This window comes from Canis lupus, chromosome 1 (assembly GCF_003254725.2).
Source record: "Canis lupus dingo isolate Sandy chromosome 1, ASM325472v2, whole genome shotgun sequence".
NCBI lineage: Eukaryota > Metazoa > Chordata > Mammalia > Carnivora > Canidae > Canis > Canis lupus.
In genome coordinates, this window is record NC_064243.1 from 28,850,240 (window position 1) to 28,867,670 (window position 17,431).

General features: G+C 33.3%; 1 protein-coding gene across 5 annotated transcripts in view; it reads right to left on the reverse strand.

Moving 5' to 3' along the window:
* Positions 1–5,547: 5,547 nt before the first annotated feature.
* Positions 5,548–17,431, reverse strand: part of BCLAF1 (BCL2 associated transcription factor 1) — a 29,500-nt gene continuing 17,616 nt past the window's right edge. For 2 of the 5 annotated variants that reach the window (XM_025422369.3, XM_025422368.3), the window contains exons 9-13: positions 16,425–16,600; positions 15,119–15,299; positions 13,900–14,046; positions 8,312–8,524; positions 5,548–8,152 (exon numbers count right to left, since the gene is read on the reverse strand). In XM_025422369.3, the coding sequence (XP_025278154.1) occupies positions 8,147–8,152; positions 8,312–8,524; positions 13,900–14,046; positions 15,119–15,299; positions 16,425–16,600 (723 nt within the window). In that variant the 3' untranslated portion in view covers positions 5,548–8,146. Of the gene's footprint in view, positions 8,153–8,311; positions 8,525–13,899; positions 14,047–15,118; positions 15,300–16,128; positions 16,292–16,424; positions 16,601–17,431 lie in introns of those variants that run through there. The other 3 variants (XM_025422371.3, XM_025422370.3, XR_004811262.2) reach the window with 2 other exon arrangements.

Consider the following 17,431-nt stretch of genomic DNA (forward strand, 5'->3'; position numbering starts at 1 on the left):
GTAAAAACCGTTACTAGGCAGATTGGTGGTTTCCCCAGCTGTTATTTGGAGGTTTCATCACCCAGTTTAAATGCAAATGATATCCAAAGGTATTTGGTTTTTGCCATCCAAATGTATTTTTCCAAAACTACTAGTACATTATAGTTAATCATCATACTATGTTCTGGATCCCTAACACCAAGAATTTTTTATTCATCTTTACACCCAATGCCAGGCATACTTTTTCAGTGAATAAACGAAAGGAAAGAGGCTGCAGCTGATTTGGACAATGGCTAAAAAGTTATGTGTACCCAATCTTGCCACTTGCCCAACAGAGCCCCATTAGCTTGTGCCACAAGCCTAATTTTCTGGTGACAGGCAAACTCAAATTAATTATCTTAAGTAGTGGGACAGAATACAAGTTAACATTCTATCAAACTAGGAAATAGCTTCTCCAACATCAATGATAGGGTCTCATGAAAATGTGATGTCCGAATTGGGATGTACCTGCTCAGAAAGTTCATTTAAATAATACATTTCAAAAAGAAAAATATTCAGGCCATCTTCCTTTTGTTCTGCCTATGCTTAAAGCCCCTCCTTAGAGGTAGTACTAAAGCAGTACATTAAACCAACCAGTGCTATTTAAAAGATGACACACCTTTTAAAATTAATCAAACCTTTACAATTATTTATTCAAACATTTTAAATATTGAGAGCAATTAAGACCAAGATTTCCCTTGATATTAAACTATTTTAAACTCTCCTGAAAATCCCGTTTTGTATTGACAGAAAGTAATAGGAGTTAAGACCTACTAACTGTATTTCAATGTCTACTATATATCTATATTAATATCTACACTATAAATTGCTATTTGCTTGCAGTGATATAAAGTCTAAGTTAAATTTAGTCTAAAAGCAAGATTTCTTTTTATTTCAACCTTTAATTTATTTGAAAGAAGATCTAGGTTATGCTTAGTATTTGAATCCAAAAGTCTTAAGCAGACCTCTATAACTACTCATTCTACTTTTGAACAAAAATAACTACAGCTAGACTTCTCTAAAAGCATAATGGTGAACTGCTGCTTGATTTTTCTGGTTCCCTTTTTTTAGAAGATTCATATGACTTCATAGATTCTGTAATCTGTTTTCTGATACAATGTTCACAAGTAGGTAAGCCTTGACTTGTCAATCACTTAAAAAGAGTTGGGTAAAACCTAGAACACAGAAAAAATAGTTAAAGGATGACCTTCCAGTCTTACTCCACTTCTGAATCACCCAGTCAGCTATACATCAATGCTCTTTGCATTTAGCCCTTTTCATTTTTAGCAATAATCAACTCATAATTTTCAATACTGTCATGGCCCCAGTAATTGGACTAAAAATATTCTAAATCAAAAATTCCAAGTGACTGATTTGGATTACAGCTAATCAATTACAGCTCTAACAAGCTATTTGCCTTCCAAAGACTTGATATATATCATAAAGAAAATGGCATAAGTCTTAAAAAACAAAAAGTCTGATAACTACATTCCTATCACATCACTGAGGAAATGTAGCAATATGCAGTATTTCTTTTTAATTATCACTGGTAACTTTAGGTGATAACAATTTAATAAAGCAAGCACCTGAGAGTTAAAAGGTAGCTCTTAAGTAACCCAGAGAACCAGGAAAAAAGTTCAGTTTCAGGCAGCACAGCATTCCTGACAAGAGATCCAGATTCTCTATACTTCTATAAGCAGAAACCTTGCTTTCAGAAGCTAGCTAATCTACTTGTCAGGGCACTTAGGTAGCTCAAGCAATAAAGGTTAAGCATCCAACTCTTGATTTTAGCTCAGGTCATGATCTCAGGGTCAAGAGATTGAGCCTGGTGTGAGGCTCCATGCTCAGCAGCAAGTCTGCCTGAGATTCTCTTTCCCTCTCTGCCCTTCCCCCAACTCGTGCACACATGCTTTCTCTCAAAAAAATAAAACATCTCTTTAAAAAAAGAAAACCTAAAATAAAATAAAAATAAAAAAGAAAAAAAAGAAAACCTAATTGTCAAATATTAACTCATTGAGTTAATATAAGTCTATACACCTATGGCTCTGGTTCTATCCTCTAAATATGGAACATGCTAAAATGGTATGGCTGGACAAAGTAATATAAAAGGTTCTTCCTGGTCCTAGAGAATTTCAATTTCAATTTCAACTCTATTTCCTCTTTTAAGGGAAACCCCTTTAACTACTTGAGGACTGCTATCAAGGACCCATCTCTCTCATCATTGCTCTATACTATAGTAAATAAACCTTCTCCATCAAGAACCCATCTCAGTGACCATTTCTCTAAACATTCCTTTTCCAACTATTGACATGACACTATCTTAGACCTCAGGCTCCTGGTTCACCTTCCTTTAAACATACTCTTTACTCTTAAAAACATGGTACTCCAGGGCAGCCCAGGTGGCTCAGCGGTTTAGCACCGCCTTCAGCCCAGGGTGTGATCCTGGAGACCCAGGTTCGAGTCCCACGTCGGGCTCCCTGCAAGGAGCCTGCTTCTCCCTCTGTGTCTCTGCCTCTCTCTCTCTCTCTCTCTCTCTCTCTGTGTGCCTCTCATGAATAAATAAGTCTTTAAAAAAAATAAAAATATATTTTAAAAAACATGGTACTCCAAAACAATACATAAGAGTGACAAGAGCCATGTATAAAAATATAAGTGATCTAACTCTTCTGTTCACTGCGATCTGAAATCTCTTCCATTCATATTTTAAGGCAGCTTAGACTGTATTAGGTTTTAGCAGCAGCCATAAAATAAATTGGCTTATATCAATCAAATCTCTATATGTACACAATTATATCATGCTTTTATTATACATTCAGTATATATGTATGTATAAATTCATACATTTATTTCATATTTATAGTATGTATGCCATACATGATGCACAATGCTAAGCACTAAACATTTATTCTGGGAAAGGAAGACATTTAAATCAAGTAAGCTGCTAGCCTCAAAGAATGCTATATTCAATGAGGACCAAAAAAAATAAGTTTAGAATTTTTGGTTAATGTTTAAGATTTGAAGACAGGTAAGTGAACAAGGGGTAGGTAAAGCACAAAGACAAAAGACCAGCTCATGTTGTTCATCCTAACAGTTTAGCAATGGGAAGACACTGAAGGGTTTTAGCTTAAAACGACATTAATTTTACAAATGGAAAACATCCCACAGATGGCAACTAAAGGTTGAAATTAAAAGGTCAAGGAGTTCAAGTTAGAGTTTATTGACTGCAGCAGTTGAAGTATCTTCACCACAGTATTATATGGGTCAAAAGCAGACAATACTTTGATTCTGATATATGAGTATCATCACTAAATGTATGCACAGACTATAACTACATATAACATTAACCAGTTAAGTGTTGTCTTTTATTGTAATTTTCTTATCATGCTTACACTTGGTGATGATATTCAATTTCTTTCAAAAAATTCAAAGTATACTTAACACTTCCCTCAAGGCAGCTTTAGAAGTACCCCAATAAAAAATTTAGTTTTCTCTTTTTGGTACATTATTATGACCTTCTATAGTCAAGGGCTAGATAAGGTTAACAAGTAAACAACTATTTTGGAGGATGAGAATGGTATTCTTTTTTTGTTGCTTTATACATTCCCTGAAATTCGCCATGACTATGATAGTACCACAAAGTTATCATTGCAAAATACACAGGTCCTGCTGTGAATTTAAGTCCTTCCATGCCACCTAATTTTAAGGTGTACTTAATTATCATCCACTTTTACTAAAAGGGATGCTCACCAAGAAGCGGGCAAAGCCAAAAGATTACTACTAAGAAAAATCAGATTCTGATTCTTAGAAGAAGAGCATTAAAATCCACTTGCCCAACCCTCTTCTACTTGCAAGAATCAAGATTATCTTCCATATTTTACGGGTGATATAAAATCAGTTCACTGTGGTAAACCATCTAAAATGTCTGCCAGAAAAATATTTTTCTTATGCAGAGATTATAATTAAGGCACATTACTTGAGATTTTTTTTCATAGTAGTGGTAAAACACCATCCTAACACCTGCATTCCTTTTTTAACCAGTAGGATCCATTTTTAAGATCTAGAGTATTAGGTTACATAATAGAGAACTAGAAGACTTAAATGTATGTACAACTTTGGCTTTGCTTACATGGTCAACACATACTAATCATTACTGAATGTTTCAGAAGCATGAGAAACAGCTCATAAATCTATACAATCTCTAAGGCTCTTGAGGAAGACAATGGAATATAACTACTTTCCATATATTCCTGGAATCTAAGAAATTGATAACAAATCTTGTTGACTTGGGGTCCCTGGATGGTGCAGCGGTTTAGCGCCTGCCTTTGGCCCAGGGCGCAATCCTGGAGACCCGGAATGGAATCCCACGTCAGGCTCCCGGTGCATGGAGCCTGCTTCTCCCTCTGCCTATGTCTCTGCCTCTGTGTGTGTGTGTGACTATCATAAATAAATAAAAATTTAAAAAAAAATAAAGTTAAAAAAAATCTTGTTGACTTAAAACTCATTAGCATACACTCTTAATTTGTAATATCAACCTCAGTGAACTGAACATTTAGAAATTAGATCCTTAACATTCAGATTTAACAATGGTTTCAACTACTTGAAACCCCAAATATATGGTAACATAATATTCTAAAATTTTGTCGAAGGACATATCAGGATCTACTATTCAGAGTAGACTAAGTCTAGTCAAATAAAATCCCAGGATAATTTGTCCCGGGACAAATTAGACAATTTTCAAATTTTATTTCTCCAACTGCCTTCCCTATTTAGCAACTTCAAAAACTGAAACAGGTCTCTCTACTTCTGTGTGAAAGGAATACTGTTCCACATAGAAACAAAGTACTCCCAAAAGGATTCCAATTGAAACCCAAAGAGAAAAAGAAAAAAAAAAAAACTACATTAAGCCATAGAGCAAAAAAAGTTAAAGGTCCCTAATAAATAAGCATACTTTATTTAATGTAGGAAAGTGATATATAACATTAAAATAAACTACCATGGTTAACACAAAAAATATGTGTTTGTCACATATTTCTGCTCTTGTTTAAAGTTGACAAAAATGGTCCATTTAATGTTTCAAATAATTTCTAAGAGGGGCATGGTAAGAATTATACCAGATCTTACTCAAAATGAACAAGTCTAACAAACAAAAACCCAATCTCTTTTTAGTTAATGAAAACTAGTTTTTTAAAAGAAGAGAAATAATACTGATTCTTTGTAATATTATGGCTAAGAAATTCCTGTATTAACACAAGAACTGGAGGACTAGACTAGAAACCTTGAATTTCTGTATTCTCTAATAATAGCTTGGAATCATCTACCATAAAATGTCCCATTTCCAGGAAAAACAAAAAAATAAATGGGATTTGAGGAGTTTTATAAAGTATTTATCAACCTCCCAAAAAGCCACAACATACCAGTAACTTTAGCAAGAGGAGATGGTATTCTAAACTCTATGAATAGGCCATAGAAATCGGTTGTATAGAACAGACACAAAAATAGTCCCAAAATCAGGTAAACAAACAACAGCTATTACCACTTATGACATTTTATTGGCATATGACAATTTACAAGGGTCCCTGTTGCAATTTACATCACACTGAGTAAGAATCGTTTAGCCATCTACATTCATTCGTATTGGGTAATATTTTTACTCAAATTATAATTCCCAACACTTGATTTTAACTGTGACAAAAGGGAACAAATAGTAATTCCTTAAAGTCAAATTCAACTGGAAAAGCATATTTTGCTATTTTATATTAAAATTCCTAGGATTTTGAAAGGCATACACACCTAAGGACTGAGTCATGGCCTTCTTAAACAGCTTTCTTAATTCTTTCTGGAAATATCCTTTGGTTCATTTTTATTTTCCTTCTCTGGGCAAAAGGAAGTCTGTTAATGCAGGTATTAAAGAGTTATTTTCTGGCATTTGTTAACAAATATCCTTATCAAGAGGAACCATTCAGCTTTATAACACGTTGTGAGGTGTGGAGTTAAATTGTGGCTTAAAAAAAACACAACAAAGTCTTTCATATGCTTGGCTCTGAAAAAGAAAACATCCACAATAGCATCCTATTGCAGAGTTCTATCACCCTTCCTACTAAATTCTGGTATAATCCTTTTCTCAATTTTGTTTAATAGAAGTAACCAAATTAATAGAAGTATTTATTTAGGTTAAAAGCAATGCATTTGCATTTAAAATGTAACTTGCTGATAGGACTTAAGGAGCTTTATTCCCACTCTCTATTAAATAATTTCTTGGCAAATTCCTGTTCTCCTATTGTCTTAAGTGGAAAAACAAAACTGCACATTTACAGTCATGCACAGACTCAGTATCTAACCAAATAATAACTGTTAAAATAAAAGCTAAATTTACTTGTATAAAATAAAATGGTTGTGAAAAGTCTCCTGGTGTTGAAGATTAAATCCATGTTGCTTTTTAGCATGTGATTAAGTATTATTCTGACTAGGAAAATATTAGCTGTGTCCTGATTAATGCAATTACAAACTTGCTTTGACAGTATTTCCTCTGCTCTGTAACAATTTCAGAAAAGTCAAAATAGGAGAAATCATGCAATCACTAAGGATCCTAGGGCCATACATTACATATACTGGAATTTTGTTTTCGTATTTTTCCTTCTTACAGTTCTTAGCAAATGCCCTTGGCTGCAATCAAGGTGCTAGCAGCACTGCAAATCAGCAAGTGAGGATGAAAGATTCATGTACTTAAGATCTCTGAAAGTTTACATTAACAGAATAAGCATTACCTCCTTTTAATGCAAACATATACAACTAATTTGGTTGCTGAATTAACAAATAAAATTTAACTACTTTTATATATGCTCATAGAGCAGACAAACTTAACAGGGAAAATGACTATTTTGGATTTTCATCTTAGCTAACAGCATAAACATAAAGGTAATTCACATCTGAAAGATTATCTACCTGAAGAATAGAACCTTTGGGAAGAAAAAAGAAAAAGCCATTTTATAGACTGCAACTGAAATAGGGAAAAAAGTAAAACCAAGTTAGACCAATGCTGCAACAAACTTCCTGTCAAAACTTTTTATTGAAAAACAAGTTACTTAAAATACTACTAATTAACAGTATGTTTTATTTCCCTATTTTTCCTTATAGTTAGACTACAAACTAATGTTACAGCTGTCCAGAAGCTCAAATAAATATGTTTAAGATATGAAATCAGGTACATCTTTCTAATATATCAAGTTATTCTGCAGGATAATCCTCTTCCATACCAAGACCAGGATTATAGGTTTTGTTCTGTTTCATTTTTTTAAAGTAATACGTTTGGTAGGAATGGATTTTTAATTGCATTATCACAGACCAGTTCCTCTGTCAAAAAGATTAGCTAATATCTAAGACCATGACTCAAACTTTCAAATAAAAATAGAAAGGAACATTGAATTTTGAGCCCAAAAAGTAAAGGATCCTAAGAATGGTTTTTATAGGCCACTGCTTAATTTCAATTAGAAAAAAAATTCTCATACTTTTGGATCTTTAAATAGCTTTTACATTTTAGCTATTGGTAAAGCTTTTTTTCTGTTCTTAAACATCTGCTGACATGTTAAACTAGTTTAGTTTACCAAAGTAAAAACCTTTTCTGTGGTACACCTCAAAAGTTAGTCACCCTACAACGTAGTGTGTTTGAATTAAGGAGAATGTTAAACAGATGTATACAGTTAAAATAATTAGTGTGGTCTCTATAAACAACCTCTGTTCAGGGATTCGTATGTAGAGCTAACGTTTACTTCAGAAGAAACATTAACAAACAGGGAAGGAAGAGAATCAGAACTTTCACAGAGCTGTACTTGACCATATCTTATAGACAAAGCGAATTACAATGCATGTAACAAAAACAGTAAAAGTATTTTTTAAAAGTTGATAGTTACAAATATGGTACGTAACAATTTTCTACTTTATTTCAGTACAATTTTCAACATACAGTCTACTATTTTTCAAGATATTTGAAGACTTAAAACAAAATTTCTATTGACTACTTGCAAACAGTAAAATTTAAGTAAAATGCTTACATTCTTATTTGAAAACAAAAATCAGGTAAAAAATGGTGGGTGCAAGTTCTGCTCTCTGTTGCAATCTCACTTCAGATTTACTATTCCTAAAAAAACAAAGAGGAAAAAAAGGATTAGCAAAAACGTGGAGAATGAAAATGATCCACAATAATCACTGTCCCTAAACAGGAAATAATTAACTAATTGGCCCACCAAACTATACTGAAGAAAATGTGTCAGAATCACTAACAAGTTGAAATTTGTACCTTTTCTTCTTTGCGTCTGTCCTTCTTTTCTTCATTATTTTCCATGGTCTCTTCTTCATCTTCAACAATCCCGTCCCCTTGGTATTTGTCATGAGTCCATTTTGGACTGCTACCTGATTTTTTGAAGTTAAAGCGCCCTCTGCCACGTTGAAAAGTACCACGACCTCTTCCTCTTTTGGCCCAATAATCCACACCATCATCTCTGTCATCATGCTACAGAGAGGTTAAAAACAATCATCACTAAAATGTCTTTCAAAAAAAATGATCATATTCCCCAATCATATGTCATGGTACAAATCTTTGGAAGACTAGGGTTATGTGAGATTGGTAACGTTCTAAAACACATTAAAACAAAGCCAATAACACTGAGGTTTTGGCAAAAATATATTCCATTATGAAAGCAAATAATTACATCTTACTGCACTGAGAGTTGTCCAGACAATTTTTTGGACAATCTCAACTGCTAAATTACTGCCAACTTTCAAAATTTTGACTTTTTTGCAAAATTTCCATTATTTTAAATGTAAGTCCACTTGTTAATATACTGCATGTCAATGAGGTAAAATAACCAATAATTTTCCCAAAAAATTACTAGTCATAAAGACATTACAAAGTCATAAAAATATAACACTATAAAATTTATTAAGTGGCATGAATTATACCTTACATACAGGAACAGATTTTAAAATCCCCACTGAGACTTAAAACTAAATCAATGTATATTACACATCAATTTTCTAGGCTAGAGAATTTCAAATGCCAATTCATGAGAGCATGGTCCCTAGAGTGATATCTCAACTTATTTCTTCTTCACGAACATTAACTACTGCAGCTTTTTATTACTTTTAATTAGTTATTATTTTAGCCTTAACTTTTCATTAACTATATCCAAATACAGATATTCCCCAAATTACAAACTGCTCCATTAATCAAAATAATCTGCAAACTTGAAAAGCACTTTACTTTGTGGATAAGTGGATGAGTACCACACCCGAAAACAAAAAAGCCAACATTCTCCTGTAATTTAATTAATTGCTGACCACCTCAAACTTAAAGTCTCAAGTTTGTCACCTATAAAAAATGGAAAATAAGGCAAGATAATGTCCCTTAATGAGACAATAAGTATAACGTAAACAATGTTGCATAATCTATGCAACACCTGACCAGCTATCCAAAAGTCACTAAACAAAACTTTCAAGTATTACATGATATAAGCACCTTTTCCAAAACACAAAATGTGCCTTTGTGCATAATTCATGTAATACACATCACCCTCCTGGCATGAATTACAAAGCTCAGTTCCGCAAGTAACACACCATGCAGAAAAGCAGTTACCAATTTCTATTCATCTATCTTTACAAAACCAATGAAAAAGGACTAGCTAGAGTTTGTCTGGCTCCATAAAAATGAATTTAGGAACTGTCAAAGTGTAGATTACAGAACGTCACAAAGTTTAATTAGAAACCTGAAATAAAATATTTTAAAATACTCTGCCACTCGAAATGATACCCACACAACTACATAATTTCAGACTCCCTTTTGGTATCAGAACAACCAATTCTAGAGTTTGTGGCATTTACACAGCATTCCATGCATTTGTGGGAAGCAAATGGGTAAACAAAAGCTCTGTGGCTTTGCTTCCTCATTTTAAAAATGGGAGATAGCCATGAAGGAACACAGATATCTGGAATAATTGCCCAGCCCAGTGTATGACAAGCAAGTACTCAAAACAGTGGTAATAATGTTTACTAAGAGTAAGACACTGTTCTAAGCACTTACCATGTATTTATACTCATCTAACCCTAAAATACTGTTAACTAATCCCCCTTTAGATATAAAGCAATTAAGGCACAGAGAAACTAAGTTACTTGCCAAGGCCACAAAGCTAGTCCTTTACACTACTCTTTAGGATTATCACCCATAGAATACATTTCCCAAATATCTTGGTGGCAGTAAATGATTACCATATAAGGCAGCTAAGTTCCAGAAATAGAAAAAAGAGGCAAAGCCAACACTAGAGTTAAACTAGCCATTATCCTTAAATATCCAATGATCTGAAACCATATAAAGAAAACAGCAGCTAAATTAAATTGTATCTCTCAGAAGATATCCTGGCAGCTATGGAAGTAACACTCTGATACTAAGCATAGTGAGATCATAGTATCTTAATCCTCAAATTCTAATTTCTGAGATTTTAGTCCTGCCTACAATTTTTAAAAATTAATTACTTCATATGATAAAGGGTCAGAGAAGTGAGGTAGTTATAATGCACAAAACAAAGGAGGTCATATTAGAACAAGACCTTCTGGGGGCAGCTGAGTGGCTCAGTTAGTTAAGTGTCTGACTTTTGATTTTGGCTCAGGTCATGATCTCAGAGTCCTCCATCTGGCCCAGCGCTCAGTGGGGAGTTTGATCAAGATTCTCTCTCCCCCAGCCACCCCTCTCCTCTCATATGTGCCCTCCCTTTGTTCTCTCAAATAAATAAATAATCTTAAAAAAAAAAAAAAAAAAGACCTTTTGAATCCGCTTATCTCTTCTCCACAGATTGATCAAGTTTCAAAAGGTTAACTGATCAAACCTCCTACCTTCTACCCTAAAGCTCCTTCCCTACCATGGATTTTTCTCTTCCTCAGAAGACATCAACTCAACACTGAGAACCTATCCCACTTTAGTACTTTCCACTTGTTCCAACTCTTCACATATCCACCCCTCCACAGAATTTCAGGTTCTAAGATAGACTATCTTTCCTGGAGTACTTATTATTAAAAACATTACCAAATCTTTGCATATATCCAAGTTGAAAGATGAGAAATTTCAGAAAAGAACAAATGTTACTATTATTCAATATTGGAGAAGGAATGATAGAGTGCTTTCAGAACTCTGACTCTGGAGCCCAAGGCATGGTTTCAAATTCAAAGTTCTACTAGCCATATAACTTTGGTCAAGCTGCTCAATCTCTGTAATCCAGTGTTTTTCTTCTGTAAAAGTGGAATAAAGGACTCATCTCAAAATGATTTTTTATACTCATGAATTAAGCTTATATTTGTAAAACACTCAGACACCTAGCACAGTACATATGCTCAATAAATGTTATTAGAAGTTCCATGTCAATTATTCTGAAAGAACCTAAGGGAACATCTACAGGTTTTCAACCTCATTTCTTCTGAATATTTTTTTTGCATGAATGTTTTTATTTATATTTATATTCTCAACAGTAACTATCTATAAAATACCTTTGCAAAAGTAAAATCTTTTAAATTTTAAATATCCATGTAGAACTCAGAGCTGTCATTTAAACGGCTTATTAATTAAGAACCAAAATAATTAACTGTGGGAACTGACATGAAAAAATGATTAATATTTTAATTTTACTTCTAATGAATAGTCTCTGACAAATGCATGTTTTATATAGAAATGAAGGTTTTTAAGATCTAGCCCAGAATAGCAACATATAAAGAGGTTACTACTTATAAGTTGCTAAATTCTTAAAATAACTCACATTCTTCTTAATCAGTAAAACTACCACCTAAATGCCAAACTGAAATGTTCCAATGTAAGATAAAAATTACACTACCAGATTCTGAAAAAATGCCATTAAAAAAAAATGTAGGTCTCACCTTAATTTAGTATTTGAAAACATTCAAAATACTAAGTAATTACCATCTATCTAATTCACCTTTCATTTCCCTCTTAACTTTCTGACTTTTAAAACTTAAGTCTACTTCTCTGGCATTCTTTTTTAAATGAATAGTGTGCATTTTTATTATCGCTAACTCCTCACCCCACCTTTCACAGAAGGGCCTTTTTCTCTGACTAGGTGATTTTATCAAGGCTTTTAATTGTGTTCTTGAAGATGAGGGCTCCTAAATTTTTTTCTCTATAGATCTGCCTTAGCAACAATACATTGCATTATCTGCACTTAATTTCTCCTAAGCACTTGAAGAACAGAACACTTAATTTTCTCCTCAAATTGGATTCTTACCCCTGTATCCCCTATCTTAGATCCCTTCATCTCACTACCAACACCCAACTAGAGGGTCCTTGAGTTAAGTCCTCATAAATGTTAACTTTTTTAGTATCTAACCCCTTAGTTCTGATATTCAAAAACTCTCAGATCTATACAACCATGGTTTTTCTAAACTCTGGTTAAGATCCAAATTTACTAAAATATTATACCCTTCCACAACTTGGCTCCTACTTTTTTCTTAATTTTACCAAACTTACACCAACCATGTAGCCACAGAGTTCTATCTCAGATGTTTTACTCCTGCAATCTGTAGTACACCTGGCCTTTCTTTTACGCTCAAGATTCAAGCCCAGTTCCTCTATATAGGGTCTCCTTATCAATCTCTCCTTTGAAACAACCCTCCATTTCCTGCTTGGGAGGAAATCCACCACATGTATTTAGAATTTATTTGCTCCAGCCAAGAACTAAAATATTTGTTTTTTGCATTCATAGTACCTAACATAAACAAAACAGCAGTCTGTAAATACATAAAGTCTTAGATCAAAAAGCAGAACTTTTAAACTTTCCTATGACTGAGTAAAATGTCTTTCACGGTCCACACAGCCAACTCAAGCAATTCAAACAAGCATAAATTTCCCCTTATAGGAGCATATATTGCATAAACATTATGCATAATACACTTTAAAATTTTTGTCAGACTTTGGTCATTAAAGTACCCAAGACTGTCATACAGAAATTAATTTTTGATTGCCCATTCTTCAAACAATAAAGATCTACTTCAGCATATAGCTCTTTCTAATCAGATAGGTTTTAGGAATTCAGATGTATTCAAATATATTCATAAAAAAGGAAAATAAAAGACAATTCTGTAAATCTAGTATTATTTTCCTTCTTGCTTCTGCAAAACAACTAATCCTCAGAACCAGTCTCTGAAACATGACTTCTCTGAAAAGCTGTAAGAATAAATACTTCTGGTAATAGCTTTGGTATTTTCCTAAGTGTCTATAATGCTGAACCCTTTTCTCGCATATCAAACTGCAGAAAATTTCCACCATTAATTACGCTAGAAACTCTTTCAGGACCCATCTCCTCTACTTCCATTTGTTAGAAAACTACTTCAAAGGGAATTGTATCATAAAGAAGCACCAAATTAGTGTTGCTAGCAACTTTTCCATGTGATTTTTCATCTTTTATTCCAATGGAAGTAATCATAATCAGCCTTCCTGAGATCCTTGTGTTACTGTGAAAGAATTTTCTTTGTCCTTCATTTAAACAGACAGCTGTGATGATGGAAGTTAATCTTAATGAAAAGTTTCTATAACTGTTGTCTTATAGACAGATATGAAACATACGTTAATGTTCTACTCTGAATATGGCTATCAAATCAGGTACATTTTTAGTTTACCCTGATCAGCCTATAGGTGCTATCAATGAAGTATAAACAGGACCAAAGGGACCCACATTTTCAAAACTTCGAATCATCTGGGTAATGAATTTTAAAAGGTTTCCTGCATTATGGTGAAAACTTCTCATAGTAGTGGATACCTGTACTCAAATGTATTCACCCAGTATGCTTTGAAAATTAATGCAAACCAAATAAACACAGATTTCTAACACCCACCAAGAAGTACTTCTTGCTCTTTGGGGTATATTCTGGATCCCATTCCTCTTCCTTCGGTCTCTTTTGAAAAGTAGTATTTGAGTTGTTTGGACCAGTATTTGTCCCAGCAAAAACTCCTCTGGCTCTTCCTCTGCCTCTAATTCGAAACTGATTAACATTAACAAAGTTGTTTAGTAATGCAATCAAAAGGTATTTAGTTACATGCAAACTCTAATTTTACTGCAGTAACAAAAAACATATTCCCTAATTTCCTTCCTAAATCTCTAATTTCATAGCCACTGAGGATGGAAAGGGTGGCTATTTTATATTACAGGCAAAAAAAAATCTGCCTACTGAAAGTTGAATAGGTTAAGAAGAAATGCAGTCAATCTAAATATTAATATACTGACTACAGTTTCATGGCATGGACTAGTATTTTTAAACAATGAAGTTGGGTTCTTTTCCCCTTTTACTAGCCAAAAGAGTTGTCTAATTCTTTGAATTATCAAAGGAGTCCCAAGTGTTCAACTACACCTATTACCATTTAAGCAAACCTCTTCTCTTTCCCAAATAATCTAATTAATAAAACCCTACTAATAATTGAATACTCGCTTACGGCTGGAATCTGAATATAGAAATTGAAGAGTCAAGAAGATGCACTACTATGAAGTCATTAAACTAATAATTACAAAAATTTATGCAAATATGGGGATAATATGTGTGCTATGTAGAATAAAAAGAAAAGTTATATGATTTCTATGATTATACACATATAAACAATTACTGGAAAGCAAAACAGGCAAGGTACAAATCGTTGTAATACAGAGATTAGGGTGTTTCTTTTTTTTAACGTTTTAAGGTATTTTTTCAAAAACTAAGTGATTAAAGAACTGGATTTCAATCACTAACTTTACTTGACTCTTGGGTCTTTATATACTAGGTAGTTATTGTTTCCGAAATTTAAAAAGTATCTAATTTATATATAGGTGTGTGTTTTTTTTATTAGACAAAAACACTTATTTTTACTCTGTATATAAAGAAAGCATCATCCCAGCTCTAGCCCCTCCTCCCAACTCCTAAATGCATTTCTTAATGAAGATAAATACCATTTCACTTTCCAAGACTATTTCTGACTGTAGGAGTAATGACTCACAACAGGGTCTAAATCATGTATTTTTAACTTTCCTTATGCACAGTGCTCTAAAGTTCTACCAATAATCAAGGTATTTCTATTACTTACAAAGGTTCCTCGCGGTCGGCTAACTCCTCCAAAGCCTGAGTATTCTTTCAGTTCATGGTGAGTTTTAAATTCTTCTTCTCTTTCCTTCTTACTCTCCTTTTCTTCTCGAGAACTGGGAGAAGAAGGTGATGCTGAAGAGGATGAAGATCGAGAATGATCTTGCTCTCTACTTTTATGTTTACTGCAAAATAAACAAAGAAAACAAAAAAATATGTGCTATTTTAAAAAAGATAAAGACCCTGTTGAATCTTATAATAAAAGGGATATTTTCAAGTCAAAAAAAAAACAAACTATCCCCTATTAAAATTATCATATAACTAAAACAATTGGGTGTTAAAATTTGACACAGTCTGTTTCCATTCTCCTTCAGTTATTTTTTTTTACATGACTAATGAAAAACATGCTATGGCCTGCTAGTTAAAAACTAGCAGTCTGGAAACTTCAAGAATAAGGTTCAGTTCTTCAATATTTTTAACTTTTTTGATGTAGTTATTTTAGGAAAGAAAAGAAGAGTAGGAAAAAGTAAGAATGTTCTTAAGGCCAAGTTTCAAAATGACTGCAGTTTGTACACCCTGGGTGAGAAGAGTTGGTACAATTTGGGCCATAACTCCATTATAGAAATAAAAAGCAATATGACATACAAATACCAGTCATAAGTTAAAAAAAAACACGAGTAAAATCCACCATTTACCTAATGAATACCAAGAAAACGATTATCTATGATACTGAGTATTCCTACTATTTATTTGACTCTATGATGATCAATTTTAACATGGTTCTAATGCAACACCCGAAAAGGTCATACCTGAGATAACTCTTACCACTGCTAACAGTATCCATGGAAACATTACTTTGAAAGATTAATACACATTGCTATTTCATAAAAACTAGTCCTTCCTCCCCCCCATCTTCCCATGTTAAACCACTAGATATCAGTTTAAAATTCTTGTACTCTGGGTGTTATGAGTTGAAAAAGTGCGGAATCAAGCATAACGAACCAAAGTTCTTACACAAACTGTTTCTAGAAATGCACTGCATTGAAGTCCAACCTCCTGATGTAGCCTGGATAATAGGACACATTAATTTGTCATTTTTTTTTTCAGTGTTAGCTTGCTATTCCAAAGTTTTTGTCCTCATCCACCATAAGCCGTGTAAAAGACAAATACATTTTTGCTGTAAAACAAATAATTTTAATTGTTTAAATTTAAACATTCGATTACATAGTCAAAATTGAAAGCAATTAAGCTGACAATTATTAAAGGCTAATTAGAAGCTAAAACCTAACTCACACAGTTTTAACAATTACCTGTCATCTTTGTAAGATTTGTATTCCTTGTAATCTTTTGGAGTTTTTTCCTGCTTTCTTGATCCACTGGATTCCCTGGAGCCCTTGGAATCCCCCCGTTCTTTACTTCTTTCTTTTCTCCGACGATCAATGTCATGCCGAAGATCAGCAGAATCACACCTTAATTTTTTATCTCCCTGTAAGAGACAAACGTAAAATACAGAATTCAGGAGACAGATAAGAAAAAAAAAAAATATATATATATATATATATATAAAGCCAAATTTTATGCCAGTGTCTAAACTGGCATTTTAGTAGCAGAAAAGAGTGGACCATAACATACTACTTCCAAACTTAGTTTTAGTTGTTAAAAAATATGCTTGGTTGTTTTAACATTTGTATACACAGTGCGATGGGACTAGGGAAGTTATGAAAAGCTGATTATCTTGAAAATGTCAAAGGATTTTTGTTCAAAGAAATCCATAACAAACTTTGTATAGTAAGAAGGACATAATTATTTTTCCACTCAGCTGATCCTCATTGTCATTCACTCATCCTTTTCAAATGGTTTTCTTTTTTTTTTAAATAGTTGAATAGTGATAGAGGTTATACTCTATCTGTAGTTGTGGTACAGCCATCTACCTATAAAGTTAAGGGTTTCTAAAAGTAATGGTTCTCATTATTCAAGCCTCATTATCAAAAGTCTTCCCAATAAAAGTTGACCAACCCAATAAAAACCACTTCAAAAAGAAGAACTGTGTAATTTCCATAACATGCAAAGTGGAGTATGATTAATAAAACCAAGTAAGGTTGAATAAGGGTAGAAACAAAGCCAGAAAGAGATTATTCCCAATCCTGTACTCAGTATCTTGGGCCATATACTGCCCTTTCTCAATTCAGGTATTGCAACGGACATTAGTTTAACTGGGTCACAATTCACCTCCTTCTTGTTCCATTGCTTTTTCAAATACTATATAATTTAGGAAGATGGAAAGAGGCATCTAGGAATGAAGAAAAATTATACATCA